This window comes from Megalobrama amblycephala, linkage group LG15 (assembly GCF_018812025.1).
Source record: "Megalobrama amblycephala isolate DHTTF-2021 linkage group LG15, ASM1881202v1, whole genome shotgun sequence".
Taxonomy (NCBI): Eukaryota; Metazoa; Chordata; class Actinopteri; order Cypriniformes; family Xenocyprididae; genus Megalobrama; species Megalobrama amblycephala.
In genome coordinates, this window is record NC_063058.1 from 29,889,795 (window position 1) to 29,906,376 (window position 16,582).

The window sequence follows — 16,582 nt, forward strand, 5'->3', positions numbered from 1 at the left end:
ATCGTTATTTTAGTTTTTGTTCATTTAAAACCACATTTCCCAATAAAACTACCCTATTTATTCAAGTTCACTGTTTCTTTCTACAATCATGGTTATCCAAGTTTTAATTTTTGTTTTGTTTTAATAACCAAAAGCACCTAGCTAATTTATTATTTTAGTTTTTGATTTTTTTTTTTAATCTACTCAATTTACTCATGTTCTTAGTTTCAAACTACATTTCCTAGCAAAAAGCTGTATTTATTTAGAAACCGCTAGTTCTTCATTTCATCCTAAAATCGCTTTATCCAATGACTTTAAATGTTAAAATTTTAGTTTTACTTACCCAAAAAGCAAACACTTTTATTAGAGCACTTTTTGATTGTTTCAAACTACATTTCCCAGCAAAACGCTTTATGCATGTAGAAACTACTGAATTTATTCAAGTTGCTAGTTTGTTTCATAGTATATAGGTTATGTTACCCCATAATCATCCATATTATAAAAACAAACCTAAACGTTTTATGTAGTGTAAAACTGCATTTCCCAGCAAACCGTGTCTGTAGTCAGATTGTAGTCCAGAAGCTGTTTTGTAGTCTGGAAGTGTTGCATTCTTGCCTTTGCGCGTGGAGACTCCTCCCCTCACAGACAGTTGGAGAAATTATCTATTAACTTGAGATGTAATCTAGTGACAGATGGTGAATAAATCGGATCCGAGCACTGTTCGCTCTTCTGGTCTTTGCACGACCTTCTCTGTCGGTCACATGAGGAGAAACAGCAGGTCAGGATGGCAGATGAAGGATTGCTGAAGTGGACAGTTATAGTGCTCACATGTCAACATAAAGACAGTGTTTATGCTTTCCAGAGAGGTGCGTTTTCATTTATTCACATCGTGTGTCTCTGCTGATTTGTTTTAAAAGCGTTAATCTACGTCAAAGTAATTTAAAAGACATGAAGACGATAACAAAAAAAGTACTATGGTATTACTCTGGTTTGTTTTGGGTACCCGTTTCACAGTTCCGGGGTTCTCAGAAGCGGAAGTCGTCACGGGAGACGACAGCAATTATAATTTTTGTATTCCTCATATTTGATCCAGTTGCAAACTAAAAATATGGAGTTTCCAAGAATTTCCAAAAGAGGGAAAAATACGAAGAGATTGATTACGGCAGTCAGAAGAGTTTTGCCATCACTCCTTTAGAAACGCCCACTAATCAGCGTTATTTATTTATTTTTAAAATTATTTATTTATTGCTATTTACTCCCAAGGTAACAATGCAAAAGCATAGTGTCATAAAAGTATATTAAAACAAACAAAAAAAAATTATGAAAACTGAAAATGGTCCATATTATATCTTTAGACATTTGCAATGGTAATACCACTGTACAGTATATAATGTCATGAATTTAGGGGCCGTAGTATATACCACAGTAAGTAACAGTAGGCTATGCCATCACTGTAGCATGTGTTTTGTTGTCTAGCGCACATGAACAGATCAGGGGCCCGTTTCAGAAAGCAGGTTAAGTGAAAACTCTGAGTATGTTAACCCTGAAATGAGGGAAACTCTGGGTTTTGTTTCAGAATGGAAGTACAGTACAGTCCAAAAGTTTGGAACCACTAAGATTTTTAATGTTTTTAAAAGAAGTTTCGTCTGCTCACCAAGGCTACATTTATTTAATTAAAAATACAGTAAAAACAGTAATATTGTGAAATATTATTACAATTTAAAATAACTGTTTTCTATTTGAATATATTTCACAAAGTAATTTATTCCTGTGATGCAAAGCTGAATTTTCAGCATCGTTACTCCAGTCTTCAGTGTCACATGATCCTTCAGAAATCATTCTAATATGCTGATTTGCTGCTCAAGAAACATTTATGATTATTTTCAATGTTGAAAACAGTTGTGTACTTTTTTTTTTTTTTCAGGATTCCTTGATGAATAGAAAGTTCAAAAGAACAGCATTTATCTGAAATACAAAGCTTCTGTAGCATTATACACTACCGTTCAAAAGTTTGGGGTCAGTAAGAATTTTTATTTTTATTTTTTTGAAAAGAAATTAAAGAAATGAATACTTTTATTCAGCAAGGATGCATTAAATCAATCAAAAGTGGCAGTAAAGACATTTATAATGTTACAAAAGATTAAATTTCAGATAAACACTGTTCTTTTGAACTTTCTATTCATCAAATAATCCTGAAAAAAAATTTTGTACACAAATATTTTGTACAATTGTACACATTAAATGTTTCTTGAGCAGCAGATCAGCATATTAGAATGATTTCTGAAGGATCATGTGACACTGAAGACTGGAGTAATGATGCTGAAAATTCAGCTTTGCATCACAGGAATAAATTACTTTGTGAAATATATTCAAATAGAAAACAGTTATTTTAAATTGTAATAATATTTCACAATATTTCTGTTTTTTACTGTATTTTTAATTAAATAAATGTAGCCTTGGTGAGCAGACGAAACTTCTTTTAAAAACATTAAAAATCTTTGTGGTTCCAAACTTTTGGACTGTACTGTATGTCAAACCCGAGAAGAAGTCAAGCCCGTTTCTAAAAGGGAGGTAACTCTTACTCAGAGTCAGTTACCATGGTAACTTACTCTGTGAACCTAACCTGGTCAGGAGCAGGTTTTCTTCAGTAAACCCAGAGTTTCCTTTGATCTCCTCCCCTTTTCAAAGTGCAAGTGATGTTTAAATATTTCATTCATTCATTCATGCTGCAAAAATGCTTTTCTTACTGAGAATTTTTGTCATATTTCAAGTATAAATATCTAAAAATTCTTAAATCAAGAGTGTCGGAGTGTCTATTACTAACAGTAGCTCTGCCTACCAATGTCATACAAGGTTAAAATCAACACATTTGCTGGCTTCAGTGGAGTGGGCAGTAGCGTGTTGAGCACAATGAGATAACTTGTGACGCGTTTGTCTGGATTTGAATCCGCCTTCTGCCGAGCTCGTTATTCTCCCTTTTCCCATCACATCAGAAATGTATTTATTTTCAATAAAAATGAAGACAATGTTCTAAAAGTGGAAGTAAATTGCCTAACGAGTGTTTAATAATGATACAATCATTTACACTCTATTATTATTACATCCGTTTAATGTACAACAATACTGAGGTGCAAATAGTATGCATCTGCCAGTATAAAAAATAAATGGCATCTAATTACTATTTACACTTATTGCAAAGAACTGCTAAAGAACTGCTACTTTAAGTCTACATGATAAATATAACATAATTTGCAAAAAAAAAAAAAAAAATGCACTTAAATTATTATTTTATTTCTTCCTTTTTTTGCATGTGGGATACCATGAAAATAAATATTAGTTCAATAACTTACCATTCTGCCAGTTTTCACCTTTGATATTATAACAGTGGGAAGAATTAAACTTGCATTGACTCAGAAAAGTATGTGGACGTCCTTTTGTCACGTGCTGTTGCCATGGTGAATCATAATATCGGAACTCCATTGATGATGGCTTTTCATAGTCGTGGTGCACATGCTTAACTCAGAGTCAACCTACTCAGAGTCGATTGAACTAACTCAATTCAGCTGTTCTGAAACTGAAAACTCGTGAGTTTCCCATTTCAGGGTAAGTCAAAAGTTTTAACTCAGAGTTGGTTGAACCTCCTTATTGAAACGGGCCCCAGGTGGATCTCATGGAGGTGTGTGTGTTTCAGAGCTGGAGGTGCGTCAGAAGCGTGGCGTTCTCCCGGCTGATGCCCTGCTGCTGACGGTCCCGGACCCTAACGCCCGGCTGGGCAGCGGCGGGGCCACACTGAACGCCCTGCTGGTGGCTGCAGAACACCTGAGCGCTAGAGCCGGATACAGCGTGAGCTTCACATTACTGTAGAGAGGGCTGTGTGTGTGTGTGTGTGTGTGTAGATGGCTGGAGGTTTGGGGAGGAATCATAAAAGGTGTGTGCAGGATTGCCAAAGGAATTTCTTTATCCTAAATAATCCAAATGGGATAAAATAGATCCCTGGATTTAAAGTCCCCCTGAAATCAAAATTTAAGTTTTTTTATCTTTTAGTATGAATATGTTAACCTTTAAGGATTAGTTCACTTTCAAATTAAATTTTCCTGATAATTTACTCATCCCCATGTCATCCAAGATGTTCGTCTTTCTTTCTTCAGTCGAACAGAAATTAAGGTTTTTGATGGAAACATTCCAGGATTTGTCTCCATATAGTGGACTTCAATGGAGGCCAAACGGTTGAAGGTCAAAATTACAGTTTACAGCGATCCCAGATGAGAAATAAGGGTCTTATCTAGAGAAACCATCTTATATACGTTCAAATTCAAATAGAGAAGAAGAAGAGAGCTAGTTCAAGATGAGCATTTAGGGTTAAAATGTATATAATTTTAAAAAATGTTTTTAGAAAACGAGCGATGGTTTCTCTAGATAAGACCCTTATTTCTCATCTGGGATCGCTGTAAACTGTAATTTTGACCTTCAACCGTTTGGCCTCCATTGAAGTCCACTATATGGAGACAAATCCTGGAATGTTTCCATCAAAAACCTTAATTTCTGTTCGACTGAAGAAAGAAAGACATGAACATCTTGGATGACATGTGGGTGAGTAAATCATCAGGAAATTTTCATTTGAAAGTGAACTAATCCTTTAATTTTGTGTGTTTAGGTGGTGAACGCAGATGTCCTGGATGAAGCTCATATTCTCATCCTTCACACGGTCTGTAATAAAGACAAAAAGCATTTCAGATGAAGATGGTTTTCAGGCGTTTGCTCATAGGAGTGTGTGTTTTTAGGGTAGAGATTTCCCGTGGGATGGCTGCAGCAGGGCTTTCTGCTGGATGCCCGTACAGAGATCAGATGCTGTAGAAGGAGCCGTTTGCTGCTTAGACCTGCTGTTGGATTGTCTGTCCACAAAGGTGAAAGGAACACACACAGTTATGCACACACATGAATTCATAAACCATTCTCTCTACATGTAACACAAGGATGTGAGTGCATTATTACGCAAACACATGTTTAGTGAAACATCCTGTTGTTCCAGATTTGCGCTGGTTCTCCACCAGGCGTTTGGGTGTGCGGCACTGATATGATCCTGAATATTCCTACACGACAACGTGAGCTGACATTTATATGATCACATGTCTGATGCACAGACAAAATGTCTCAAAAAGCATCTGATTTTTATCTGAATGTGATATATAAAGTTACAATTACCTGTTTAGTTATTACGTACAGACAAATCAGCAGTTTAAAGCTTCGAAAACACGTCAGGAATGTGTTTTTACTGGTGAATTTGATCAATATCTAATTTTTCTTTACAGTGTTTTCATGGGACGGGTTCTCTGGGGTTCAGGTTGTGGCTTTGCCTAGTGACGCTTGTTTTGCTGTTAATCATGGCGTTTATCTCACTGATGCAGAGGTGCGTTATTCAAAATTAGGGTGATTTTTATTTTATTTTTTAATTGTGCCTTTGGGTTTAATTTTCTGATAAATTTTGCTTTTACAGAACAGAGTGTGTAACATTATCTATAAGGGCTCAAAGGAGAAGATCAGCCTTGCCGCACTGCCTGATGGGAAAGTACCGCTGGTATGAATTTGATTGGTGATGTCTGTTGCTATAAATGTGCCTGTATTTGTTACTTAAAATATGAGTTTGAATCACAGCTGTTTTAGGCCACAATAAATCAAATAAACCACTAAAAACAGTCATAATTTAGGTTTATATGACTATTTTCCACCCTTTCTATTACTGTAAAAATAAAAGGACTAGTTTTGGTACTGTACCTTTAAGACTTCTATATAAAAATTATAATTGGTTATGATATGCTGTGATACATTTCAATATACTATGCAGTTAAACTAACCAAAGTTTTTTATATATGCATTTATAAAAAGTCTCTTCTGCTCACCAAGGTTGCATTTATTTGATCAAAAATAGTGTAATATTGTGAAATATTATTGCAATTCAACAGTTTGTTTTTAGTTTAAATATATTGTAAAATGGAATTTATTCCTGTGATCAAAGCTGAATTTTCAGCATCATTACTCCAGTCTTCAGTGTCACATGATCCTTCAGAAATCATTCTAATATGATGATTTGATGCTCAAGAAATATTTCTGATTATTAGAATAGAAAGTTCAAAAGAAATAATTTGTCACTTTTGATTAATTTAATGCATCCTTGGGGAGTAAAAATATTACTTTTAATGTTATTAAAATGTTATTTCCTTTAAATACACAGATTTGTCTACATAATTGTCTAAATTCAGTCTTTTGCCGAAATAATTCTAAAAATGATTTATCATTTTTTTTTCTTTGATTTAAAGAAGCATGGGATGTTCTGATTGCATGTTGAATTGTTTTCTAAAAGTGTCTGTGTGGTGTTCAGGTGTCCGGGCCGGTGTTTTTCTCTAGGGCTGTTGCAGAGAAACTCCTGCAGACTCATGTTACGTCACCATTGGACGGATGTACGTATCTTGGCATGGATTCGGGAGCTCCGCCACTTGAGGTAAACACACACAACATAGTGTTCTTTCTCAGATTCTCAGATCCCCCTCTCACTTTTCTTGCTCTCTTGCAGATATCTCTCTTTCTGGATATTCTGGTGTGCCTTTGCTCTGACCTGACAGAGCATGAATTCATCAATGGAGAGAGAGCAGGCTGCACCTCACCCTCCGGACCTCAAGGGGCAGTAGTGAGGAGCGGCCGCGCTGTGCTGTGGAGGACGCTCAGGGGAGCCTCTATCTCTATATGTGCGTCCCAATTTGCATACTTGATATGCACTATTCTATGACGTTTTTAAGTACAAATAGTGCGAGTAGTGCGTTCACAAAGAAAATTTCAAAAAGAGCATTTTAAACAAAGACTATAGAATAACACAAGACGTGTCACTCGTATTGTTTTGAATGGGAGAAAGAAAGTGTAACGTGCAATAGAGGGTATGCACGTGACGTCACCGTCGACCGTTAGGACTGCGGTTACGCACGCTGAGTGGCAAAAGACTGAGCAGCAGCATTGGTTTTCAGCGTGAATGTCGCGAAAAACACACAAAACACATTCAAAACGGGAAAGAGCTTTGCGGCTGACTGTACAAATAGCTTTGACACAAACCCTGAGGTATATATTTAAAAACTAGAGAAAGCAACAGAAAAAGAAGCAAATGGATCACTGCAAGGCACAGAAACAGCTGGACTCCAGGCAAAGAAACATGGATTTGCAGTTATCATTTTGTGTCGAATTGTTGGATTTTGAGGTAAAATCATACCTTATATATTGTATTGTTATATATTATGTTGACGACTCATCAATTAAATATTTTCCATCTTATATTATGCATAATTGGGTGTTTTTAAATAAACAACACTGTCAAAAACTATACTATAAAACTATATATGTTTTAGGGCTGGACAATATGACGATATAACATTGATATAAGTGATTAAGCAGATTTAAACCTACCGATATTGTAGTTATATAAAATATTCACAGCCAGATTTGCTTTATGTATTTCCCCGGCGTCAACTCAGACACATATAAATGTCAGGAAACACGATCCTGGCTGCCTGGATTAGGTTTATTTGACAAGTTGTAAGAAACACTTTCGAGTCCAATCTTTAGGGTAATTCGTTAGTTTTACTCGCGTTTTCGCCGTTTCTCCTATTAATCCAGTTACGCAGCAGGTTCTTTTGCCACTCAGTCCAGCTGAGGGAGCGCGTTTTCGGCGGGAAAGTGACGTCGATGTATACCCTCTATATGGCGGACTAAGTCCTGCCTTCTAAATAAGAGCCAATCGCCGATTGGTAAAGTCATCGCGTCACTTCAGCAGCCGTTAGAATCACCGGTTTCTATAGAAACAGTCAGACGCGCGCCTATATTGTTTATAAAATAAATAAATAAAGCTATTTTTTTCTCAGAATTATGAGATATAAATTCACAATTGTGAGTTATAAAGTCAGAATTTTGTGACTAAAAAGTCAGAATTGCAACTCTATATCTTACAATTCTGACTCTATAACTTGCAATTATGAGTTTAAATATCGCAGTTCTGAGCTGAGATAAAAAGTCGCAATTTCTTTCTTTTTGTTTTTAAATTTAGTGGCGTAAACAAGCTTCCATAGAATTTAACATCTAATGCAATTTTGCATGGATGTGTTAAGAATGGAATACTAGCATATTGTATACTGACTATTATTTACAGAAACAGTATGTACACATTATGCAATGACAGTGTTGCAAATGTTTTTATACATTCACATGAGCTCAATACATACGTTTAACTCCACACGCACCTTCCCTTTGTCTTCGATATAAATATGGATTGCATTTAGAAATTGAATTTTGCATTTTAAACCAAGTTTCAAAATTGTGTTTGACATATAGTCAAGAAAGTATGTTTAAAGTAACTGCTATTACCAAAAGCAAAAGGTTTGGTGCACTGTTTGTGTTGTATACTTCACATTTTGTCCTTGCATACAGAAAATTCCCATACTAAGAATAGTATGTTGTTTTGATGTAATCTTTGTCTCTGTTGATAGTGTACATTCCAGAGGGCCGCTATGATTATTTGACTCAGTCGGGCCGAGAACATGTCGTTCGTCTGACAGAATCAGGATCAGAGACAATAATTCGGTCTCATATTCAGGTGGGAAATGTTGTGAACATATCTCTAAGATATATACAGCTATGGAAAAAATTAAGAGACCACTCCAAGTTCAGAAATCAATGTTAAGTGGTCTCTTATTTTTTTCCATATTTTTTTAATAAAGTATGTTTTCATAAACTCTTTTGGTTTTAAAGGATGTGCAGTCTGTGTCAGAAGGAAGCAGGGTGATTAACAGCGTGTTGGAAGGAGATGTTCGTGTATCAGCAGGAGCTGTGGTGCAGCACTGCCACCTACAGGTCTGGAGGATATTAACCTATCTTTGTCAAATGTTCAAAGTAAAGGAAATGAAAACCAACTTATCCAACTGACAGATTACCCTATTTCACTTTGAAATATGCCACATTATGGAAGTATAATTGCTTATGAATGTTTCATGTTGACTATCTAGTGAGTAATAAATTTTTTTTAAAATGTGCTAATGTCAATTAAAGGGTCCAGTCCAGGTGAATTCTGGGTGTCTGCTGTCAGGGCTTGATTTGACCTCATCATCCTGCATCCAGCGCCTACCTCTGTCCAGTGACATCATCGTTCAGGGTCATCGAGTGATGCTCGGAGAGTTAAAGTTAACCGTGTACACAGCTTTTGGAGCTCATGATAATTTAGAGGTCAGTTTAGAGACTGTTTTCCCCATTCATTTAGCAGATGCTTTTATCCAAAGCCACTTAGAAATAAGTAAGTTCTGTATATATATATTTTTGAAGAACAATATAAAATAATTTATGCTAATTTTATGCTTTATTATATGCTCTTTTAACTACACACAGGTCAATGCTGATGATGTTACTGCTTCATTCCTTAATCAAAAATGGAGTGAGTTTTACAGTCGGACTGGAATACAGTAAGAAACTGTTTTTCAGTTTATTGTGGCCAAAAACCACCCATTATACAGGAAGAGGCCAGTGTTGCCAAGTCTGTGGTTTTCCCGCCAAATTGGGCTACTTTGACACTGTTTCTGCGGATTGTTTTTCATGTCCGCGGGTTGAAGCGACCCCAAATAACATGATATTTAGCCCTTGGAATGCGAATTTTACCAGGGGAACCCTTCCAAAAACATGGATTGTACCCACTGGAGCCCAATTTTTACCAGGGGAACCCCCTGAAACACATTTTGGCTAGTTTTGGGCTAGTTTTAAGTAGCAATTGACCCTTCACTGGGAGTTTGATTGACAAGTGATCTAACCAGTCATAACTCCGAATCCGCCATTTTGTCCGATAAAGCAGTCAGGAGTTAGAAGATTAACCTTGGTGGACTTAAACTTGAAAATGTGTGTACTGACGTCTTTCCGCGTTTGAAACAACATTCCTTCTGATGTTCGTTCATATTTATTTGATGCTATAAATGAACTAGTAGGAAGAGATGATCGGTTCACGAGCCGCTTGAGCTGAGGCGCTACAGCGATCTGTCACGACACATTAAAGAGACACAAAACAGTTTTTATTGTTCGAATTTCTCAATTGGGCGAATGTTGTTGTGAAAACTTGACAACCCTGGAAGAGGGTGTCTAAATGACATCTAAAGTGTACAACCACAGTTCATTTTTTGTATGTTTTGGTTAGACTGACACTGTCACAGCCACAAGATTTTTGGGTTAAAGTCGTTCACACAACTTTATGGCTGGTAAAAAAATATTTCTGGTCTGTAAAAGTCACTTGCCATTGGCAGTTTTGGCAAAAAGTTTTAGGCCCTGGTAACGGCACCATACAGTGTTTCCAAAATATGTGTGTGTGTTAAAGGGCTCTGGACCTTTGGGGACCTGCGAGGACCGAGTCATGCTGTCTGCTGGACGCCCGATTGTTCCCAGTGTTCATGCCACGTTCAGGACCCGTAGGATTGGAGGGTGTTTGTTGGCTTCTGGGCGGTGCTGGTGGGCTGGACAGCTGGAAGGAAGCCTGGAGACTCTCGCTCAGGGATATTCTGATCCTGACGGACCAGCAGACGGAGCTGCGCTGGAGAGAGGAGCTGTTCTTCAGTGTGGGTCGACGAAGAGCCGTGGACACTCTTCAAGGCCACACGGATCTCAATCTACTGCCGTTCTTCAGAGCAGCAGCACTGTCCGGCCAGCAGGAGGCGCTACTACAGGCGCTAGATTCGGGTGAGGAGCAAAACATGAGAAATGGTTCACATCGTTTGACTGTTGAGGGTACTAATATTCTTCTTCTTTTCTCAGTTGCTGCAAACAGCAGTGGTGATCTGGGAGTAGCGGCACGTTGTCTGGCCTGTATCGCAGATGTTCTCGGCTGTCTGGCGGGCGAGGGGAAGGGCGGTTTGCGCAGCGGACCAGCGGCAAATCCGTCTTGGGCTCCTGCTTTTAAACTCCTAGAGGACGGAAACTTAAACGCTGGTGTCCAAGAACTGGCTAATCAGAGAAAACACTGGCTCAGCAGGTCAGAACTAATATTTTTGGGTTTTTTTAAATTGTAAAAATTTGATAGCCTTAAAGGGTTAGTTCACCCAAAAATGAAAATAATGTCATTAATTACTCACCCTCCACACCCGTAAGACCTTCGTTAATCATCAGAACACAAATTAAGATATTTTAGTTGAAATCCGATGGCTCCGTGAGGCCTCCATAGGCAGCAATGACATTTCCTCTCTCAAGATCCATTAATGTACTAAAAACATATTTAAATCAGTTCATGTGAGTACAGTGGTTCAATATTAATATTATAAAGTGCTATATAAATAAACGCGACTTGACTGTTCAATAACAGTACATCGCTGGTCCTGTATTTCAAAGCGAAGAACGAAAATGAACTTTGTCATGAGTATATCAGGGCCTTTAAAGTGTGATGCTATTAGACTTGTTATTGTTCTCTAAAGACCAGATTTGTTGGTGCGAGCTGCCAGACATTATGAGGGGGCGGGACAGATACTGCTGCGGAAGGCAGTGATGTCAGCGCGACAGTTTGTGTTCATTGGTCAAGGAGAGATGCCGCCGATGGGCGAGTGGCAGGAAGTGGAGTGTCCTGCTCGACTGGATCTGTCAGGTGAGAACAGCATTCTTCACTTCAGCCGTACAGCAGGAAATCTGATCAGAGAGATTGTGTTTGACGGTGCCGTGTGACACGTGGGAGTTTTGAAAAAAGTTTTAAAAACCTTTGAGTTATGAAGGGTTACAGGCTCATAACAGAACTACAGACAGATACACTAATGTTCAAAAGTTTGGCTTCAGAGCAGTTTATTTGGGAAAATAAATACTTATTTATTTCAAATAAATGCTGTTCTTTTGAACTTTATATTCAGAAGTCATAAACATATCAAAACAATTTTAGCTCAAGTATTCAGATTTCATTGTGTCTTTCTCACTGTTTGAATACGTCACCAGGCGGCTGGAGTGACACTCCTCCTATAGCGTTTGAACATGGTGGTCTGGTGGTCAATGTGGCCATCAAGGTGGATGGAAGACGTCCGATTGGAGCTCGAGTTCGTCGCGTCCCAAAGCCTCATCTGCTGTTGGTCAGCACCAGCGGTGAACCGTCCTGCAGCTTCTCCACAGAAACACTCTGTGAGGAACTTACTGACCTGGAGGACTATTGCCAACCTCATGCTCCAGGTGAGAGGACATGTGATACTGTGACATGTGACACGGCATAACACATTTCTGCGCTTGAGAATGTTTTTACATAAAGAATAAATTGCAGAAATGTCTGTAAGTATTGTGTAAATGTTCACTATGTTTATATCAGGTGCGCTGCTGAAAGCCGTGTGTGTGTGCAGTGATCTGGTGTGTGTGTCGTCTCCTGTCTCTCTGAAAGAGCAGCTGTTGCAGCGCTGGGGAGGAGGACTGGAGATCCACAGCTGCTCTTCATTGCCACATGGTTCTGGTCTCGGTGAGGACGTTACTTCTGATTTACTTCAATGTTTAAATGTGCAATTATATTTATTTGAATTAACGCACATAAAACGTCTCCTGTACAAAAAAAATGTTCAAGAAAGAGCAGAAGAAATATCGGTAATGCATAATGATGCCTAGATAATTAATTAATAATTATGTATTTACATAATATTATTACTATATCAAATAAAATAAAATATGAATATATAAAATAAAAGTGATTATACATGCTACACATATAATTAATAATGAATAATAATAATATTACTGTAATTATGTAAATATATTAATTATTTATGATATATATATTATCAATTTTATTATAGATTAATTTACTTGATAATAATAAAAAATCATAATAATTATAATAATTATTATTGTTTTGTTATTATTATTATTATTATAAAATATGTTATCTGTAATATAAAATTGATTGATTATACATGTTTTACTAATATACTGTACATTCACACAATACTAATTAAAATAATTATGATGTAAATACATTCATATTAATTATAATTATTTGCGTAACAAATGTATAATCCTTTATTATATATTGTCTAATAATAATAATTATTAGTACAATTGTGTTAATATATTAATATTAATTATATTTCTTATTTGTGTACAAAATTTATAATCATCCATTTTAATTTATGTATTTTATTTTATATTAATATCAAATAAAATATATATGTATATAAATATTAATAATATCTAAATATAATTAATAATAATTCCTATGTAAATATATTAATTATTTGTATAGCAAATGTATAATAATTCATTTTACTTTATTATATATTAATATTTTTATTTTTAGATGATGATAATGATGATTATGGTAACAATTATATTAATAATAATAACAATTATTATTATTATGTAAATATATTAATTATTTGTGTAACAAATGTATAATCTATTTTACTTTATTATATATTAATATTTTTGTTTAAATAGATTATGTTGCATTTTGGATCATACAACGAAATAATATATACTATATTATATTTTTAAATGATAAAGTGTGTGTGTGTGTTTTCAGGCACCAGCAGTATTCTGGCAGGTGCAGCTCTTGCAGCAGTATACAGATGTACGGGACGGAGCTTCGACACAAACTCTCTCATTCATGATGTTCTTTACCTGGAGCAGATCCTCACCACCGGTATGAGAGACGCATCACTTCCTTTCTAGAGTAATATAGGCTTTTACTGGGTGGTGAAGCTCGATCAGGCAGAACTTTACATGTACTGACATTGTATTGGCGTTTTGAATATGTGTTGGTGTTTTAGGTGGAGGATGGCAGGATCAGGTTGGCGGGCTGTTTGGAGGAGTGAAGCTGGCTCAATCTGCAGCTCAATTACCCCTGAGAGTGGAAGTAGAACAGCTCTCTCTTACTCAAGACTTCCTGTCTGTCCTGCAGCAGCATCTTCTTCTGGTTTACACTGGAAAGACGCGTTTAGCGCGGAACCTGCTGCAGGTACGAGCGGCTGATGCTGACGGTCAGACTTCATGAACGCTGTGTTTGTGTCACTGGATCACTGTGTGTGTGTGTGTGTGTGTGTGCAGGACGTGGTGCGGAGCTGGTACGCGCGTTTACCCTCCATCGTCCAGAACGCAGAGCAGCTGGTGACCAATGCAGAGGAGTGTGCTGAAGCCTGCAGAGAGGGTGAGACACACACACACACACACACACACACACACACACACACACACACACACACACTCTATTATTTGACTCTTTCTCTCAGGGTCTATCCTCAGGTTGGGCGAGTGTATGGACACATACTGGCAGCAGAAGAAGCTGATGGCTCCAGGCTGTGAGCCGGCGGCAGTGAGATCCATGATGAACGCTCTTCAGCCGCTGAGTTTAGGACAGAGTCTGGCAGGAGCAGGAGGAGGAGGATTCCTGTTCTTACTCACCCGTGAGCCTCAGCAGAAGGAAACAGTGACAGAGATTCTCACAAACATACAGGTGAGGCAGAGAAACTGGTTCAAGCGCTACAGAATGAGAACATGAAGAAGAACGGTTGTTTTTAACCCTTTCTAAACTGATCATGTAGAAGCTCTTCTCTCTGAATCATTCAATATCTGTGCGATTTAAACTCAACAGGACTGTTGCTGAAAGACCTGCGTGTGTTTAGTGTCCTAGTAAAAACTGAAGAACAGAAATGGTGAAAGTAAAATGTGTTTGATGAATAGTGTTGGTCCTGCTGTTGTTTTGACAGGGCATTGGTTCCTTCAGTGTTCATTCAGTGGATCTGGATATGGACGGGATCTCAGTGATTCAGAAGAGCTCTGAACATCCTGAACAACACAAATCTGACTGCCTTAAATAACAATTAAACTGATATTGCTTCTGTAAATATAACATTTGTTTAATATAGATGTTTCCCATGTTTTAACATGTCAATCCTGAAGAATGAATGAAAGAAGGTTTTTAAATGATTTTTAAAAATATGTAATGTATCAAAAACATTTGAACAATGCAAAATTTGAGGCTTATTCTTTTCATGAAAAGCCTAAATGTGAAATAAAATGTTATGTATTATAGGTTGGCCATGCTTGAATGCTTGAACTTGTTTTGATTGTACTAGTATATCACAAAGGACTCACATTAAGATTAAATAATTAAAGACTCTACTGGTGAGAGAAAATTAAGTTGTTAATAATGTCTATGTGGTGTTTTTAATATTTAAGACAAGTCAACAGCACTGCTGAGTATTTTCAACTTAAGCAAGTTGAACTGATGACAACTGCCAAATACGCAGTTTGAAATCAGTCGATGTACTAGTTTCTGGTTCAAACATATATGGCTGAATTAAACCACTATTTCCACTTGCCTTTGTGTTGCGATTACTGTAGTAAAGGTCAGTGTACAATAATAAACGGTCACAATTCCTTTTTCGTTTTTTAACACAGCGTCAAGCTCAGAACAAAAAAGGCTCTCGCACGCTTATCTCGATCACGCGATACTGTTACTATACAGCGTATGGTGAGATCAACGTAAGGAAGCGTTTAAAATTAAAACGCAGAATTACATAAGCGCTGACGTGGCACAACCAGGAGAAATATCGAGCCATTAATGAAAATTTTTGTTAGATAACGTTTTGCAGTCTTTATAAACCAAAATTAAAAAAGGACAGATTAAAGTCGAAGAAATGTCAATTTATAAGTTTTCTTTATGTAAATATATATATATTTCCCCCACACTTTCGAGAGCCATGTCTCTGAAAAATAATGTAGCTAACTTGAACTTAGGGTGACCACCTGGCTATTGATCTGTTGCAGGACCAGTAGATGTGATTTTGCAGGGACACATGCAAAATTTCAGAGTGAAATTTACAACTATTACGCTATGTAAATATTGATTTACATTTGTTGGCAAACTTGGCAATATGCGCCGATTAATTTGATTTCTGCCTAAAAGTAAAAGATAGGCCCATAACTGTTGCGCTTATGGCAAACCAACTTTAAATCCTGGAGAGAAGATAAGATTCACGGCTGCATGCAGGTAGGACTATAACCAGTTTGATCGCAGCAGATTGGCTAATATGTGAGCCGAGAGCGCGGGCACGTCTAGTTTTGGTGGGCAAGGGAATCCGCCTTTGAGGCAAAAAGAGAAAGACTGTCCTCGCTGCAGCCTGTATTTGATGACGCTAGCTCGTGATACAGATCCAATGCGCTACTCGACGTTTTTCATTATAATAACGCGCATAAACCCGGCATGGTAAATGTAACTATGGGTGACGTGTAGAAGAAAGTCGTAGTCTGAGATTTCGCTAATTTTGTATTGGTTACAGTGCTTTGCTTTCGATTGCTTAAACGACAGTGGGCACAACTGGAGTCCACATGTGCAAAACGCTGGACCTACAGTCTGCACAGCAGCATTGTATCATCGGTAGGTACCATTAACTCTAGTTCGTAATTTTCATTTAACACAGTTTTCAACATGTATAGTCTTGTGTATGTTTTATCCAAAGCTGTAAACGTGTTTTACAGACTTGTAATGCTCACACATTCTCAAAACTTAACCACACATAACAGAATAGACTGCCTGTGCCTTTAAACTAATTTCAGCTGAAATAGATGAATGTTTTAAAAAGGAGTT

General features: G+C 37.2%; 1 protein-coding gene across 2 annotated transcripts; it reads left to right on the forward strand.

Annotated features, from left to right (window-relative positions):
• Positions 1-576: 576 nt before the first annotated feature.
• LOC125247452 (L-fucose kinase) lies at positions 577-14,934 on the forward strand. Of its 2 annotated transcripts, XM_048158756.1 has the most exons (23): positions 578-845; positions 3,671-3,822; positions 4,634-4,684; positions 4,761-4,883; positions 5,009-5,081; positions 5,289-5,386; positions 5,474-5,554; positions 6,356-6,475; positions 6,548-6,719; positions 8,502-8,608; positions 8,764-8,865; positions 9,061-9,234; positions 9,394-9,467; positions 10,364-10,722; positions 10,798-11,014; positions 11,451-11,617; positions 11,956-12,183; positions 12,317-12,460; positions 13,517-13,636; positions 13,764-13,951; positions 14,041-14,140; positions 14,223-14,446; positions 14,700-14,934. In XM_048158756.1, exons 1-23 carry the CDS (start codon positions 764-766, stop codon positions 14,808-14,810), a joined length of 3,267 nt encoding a protein of 1,088 aa, XP_048014713.1. In that variant the 5' UTR covers positions 578-763; the 3' UTR covers positions 14,811-14,934. The 2 variants fall into 2 exon arrangements, with proteins under 2 accessions (XP_048014712.1, XP_048014713.1); XM_048158755.1 differs by having other exon boundaries at positions 577-845; positions 6,356-6,719.
• Positions 14,935-16,582: the final 1,648 nt, after the last annotated feature.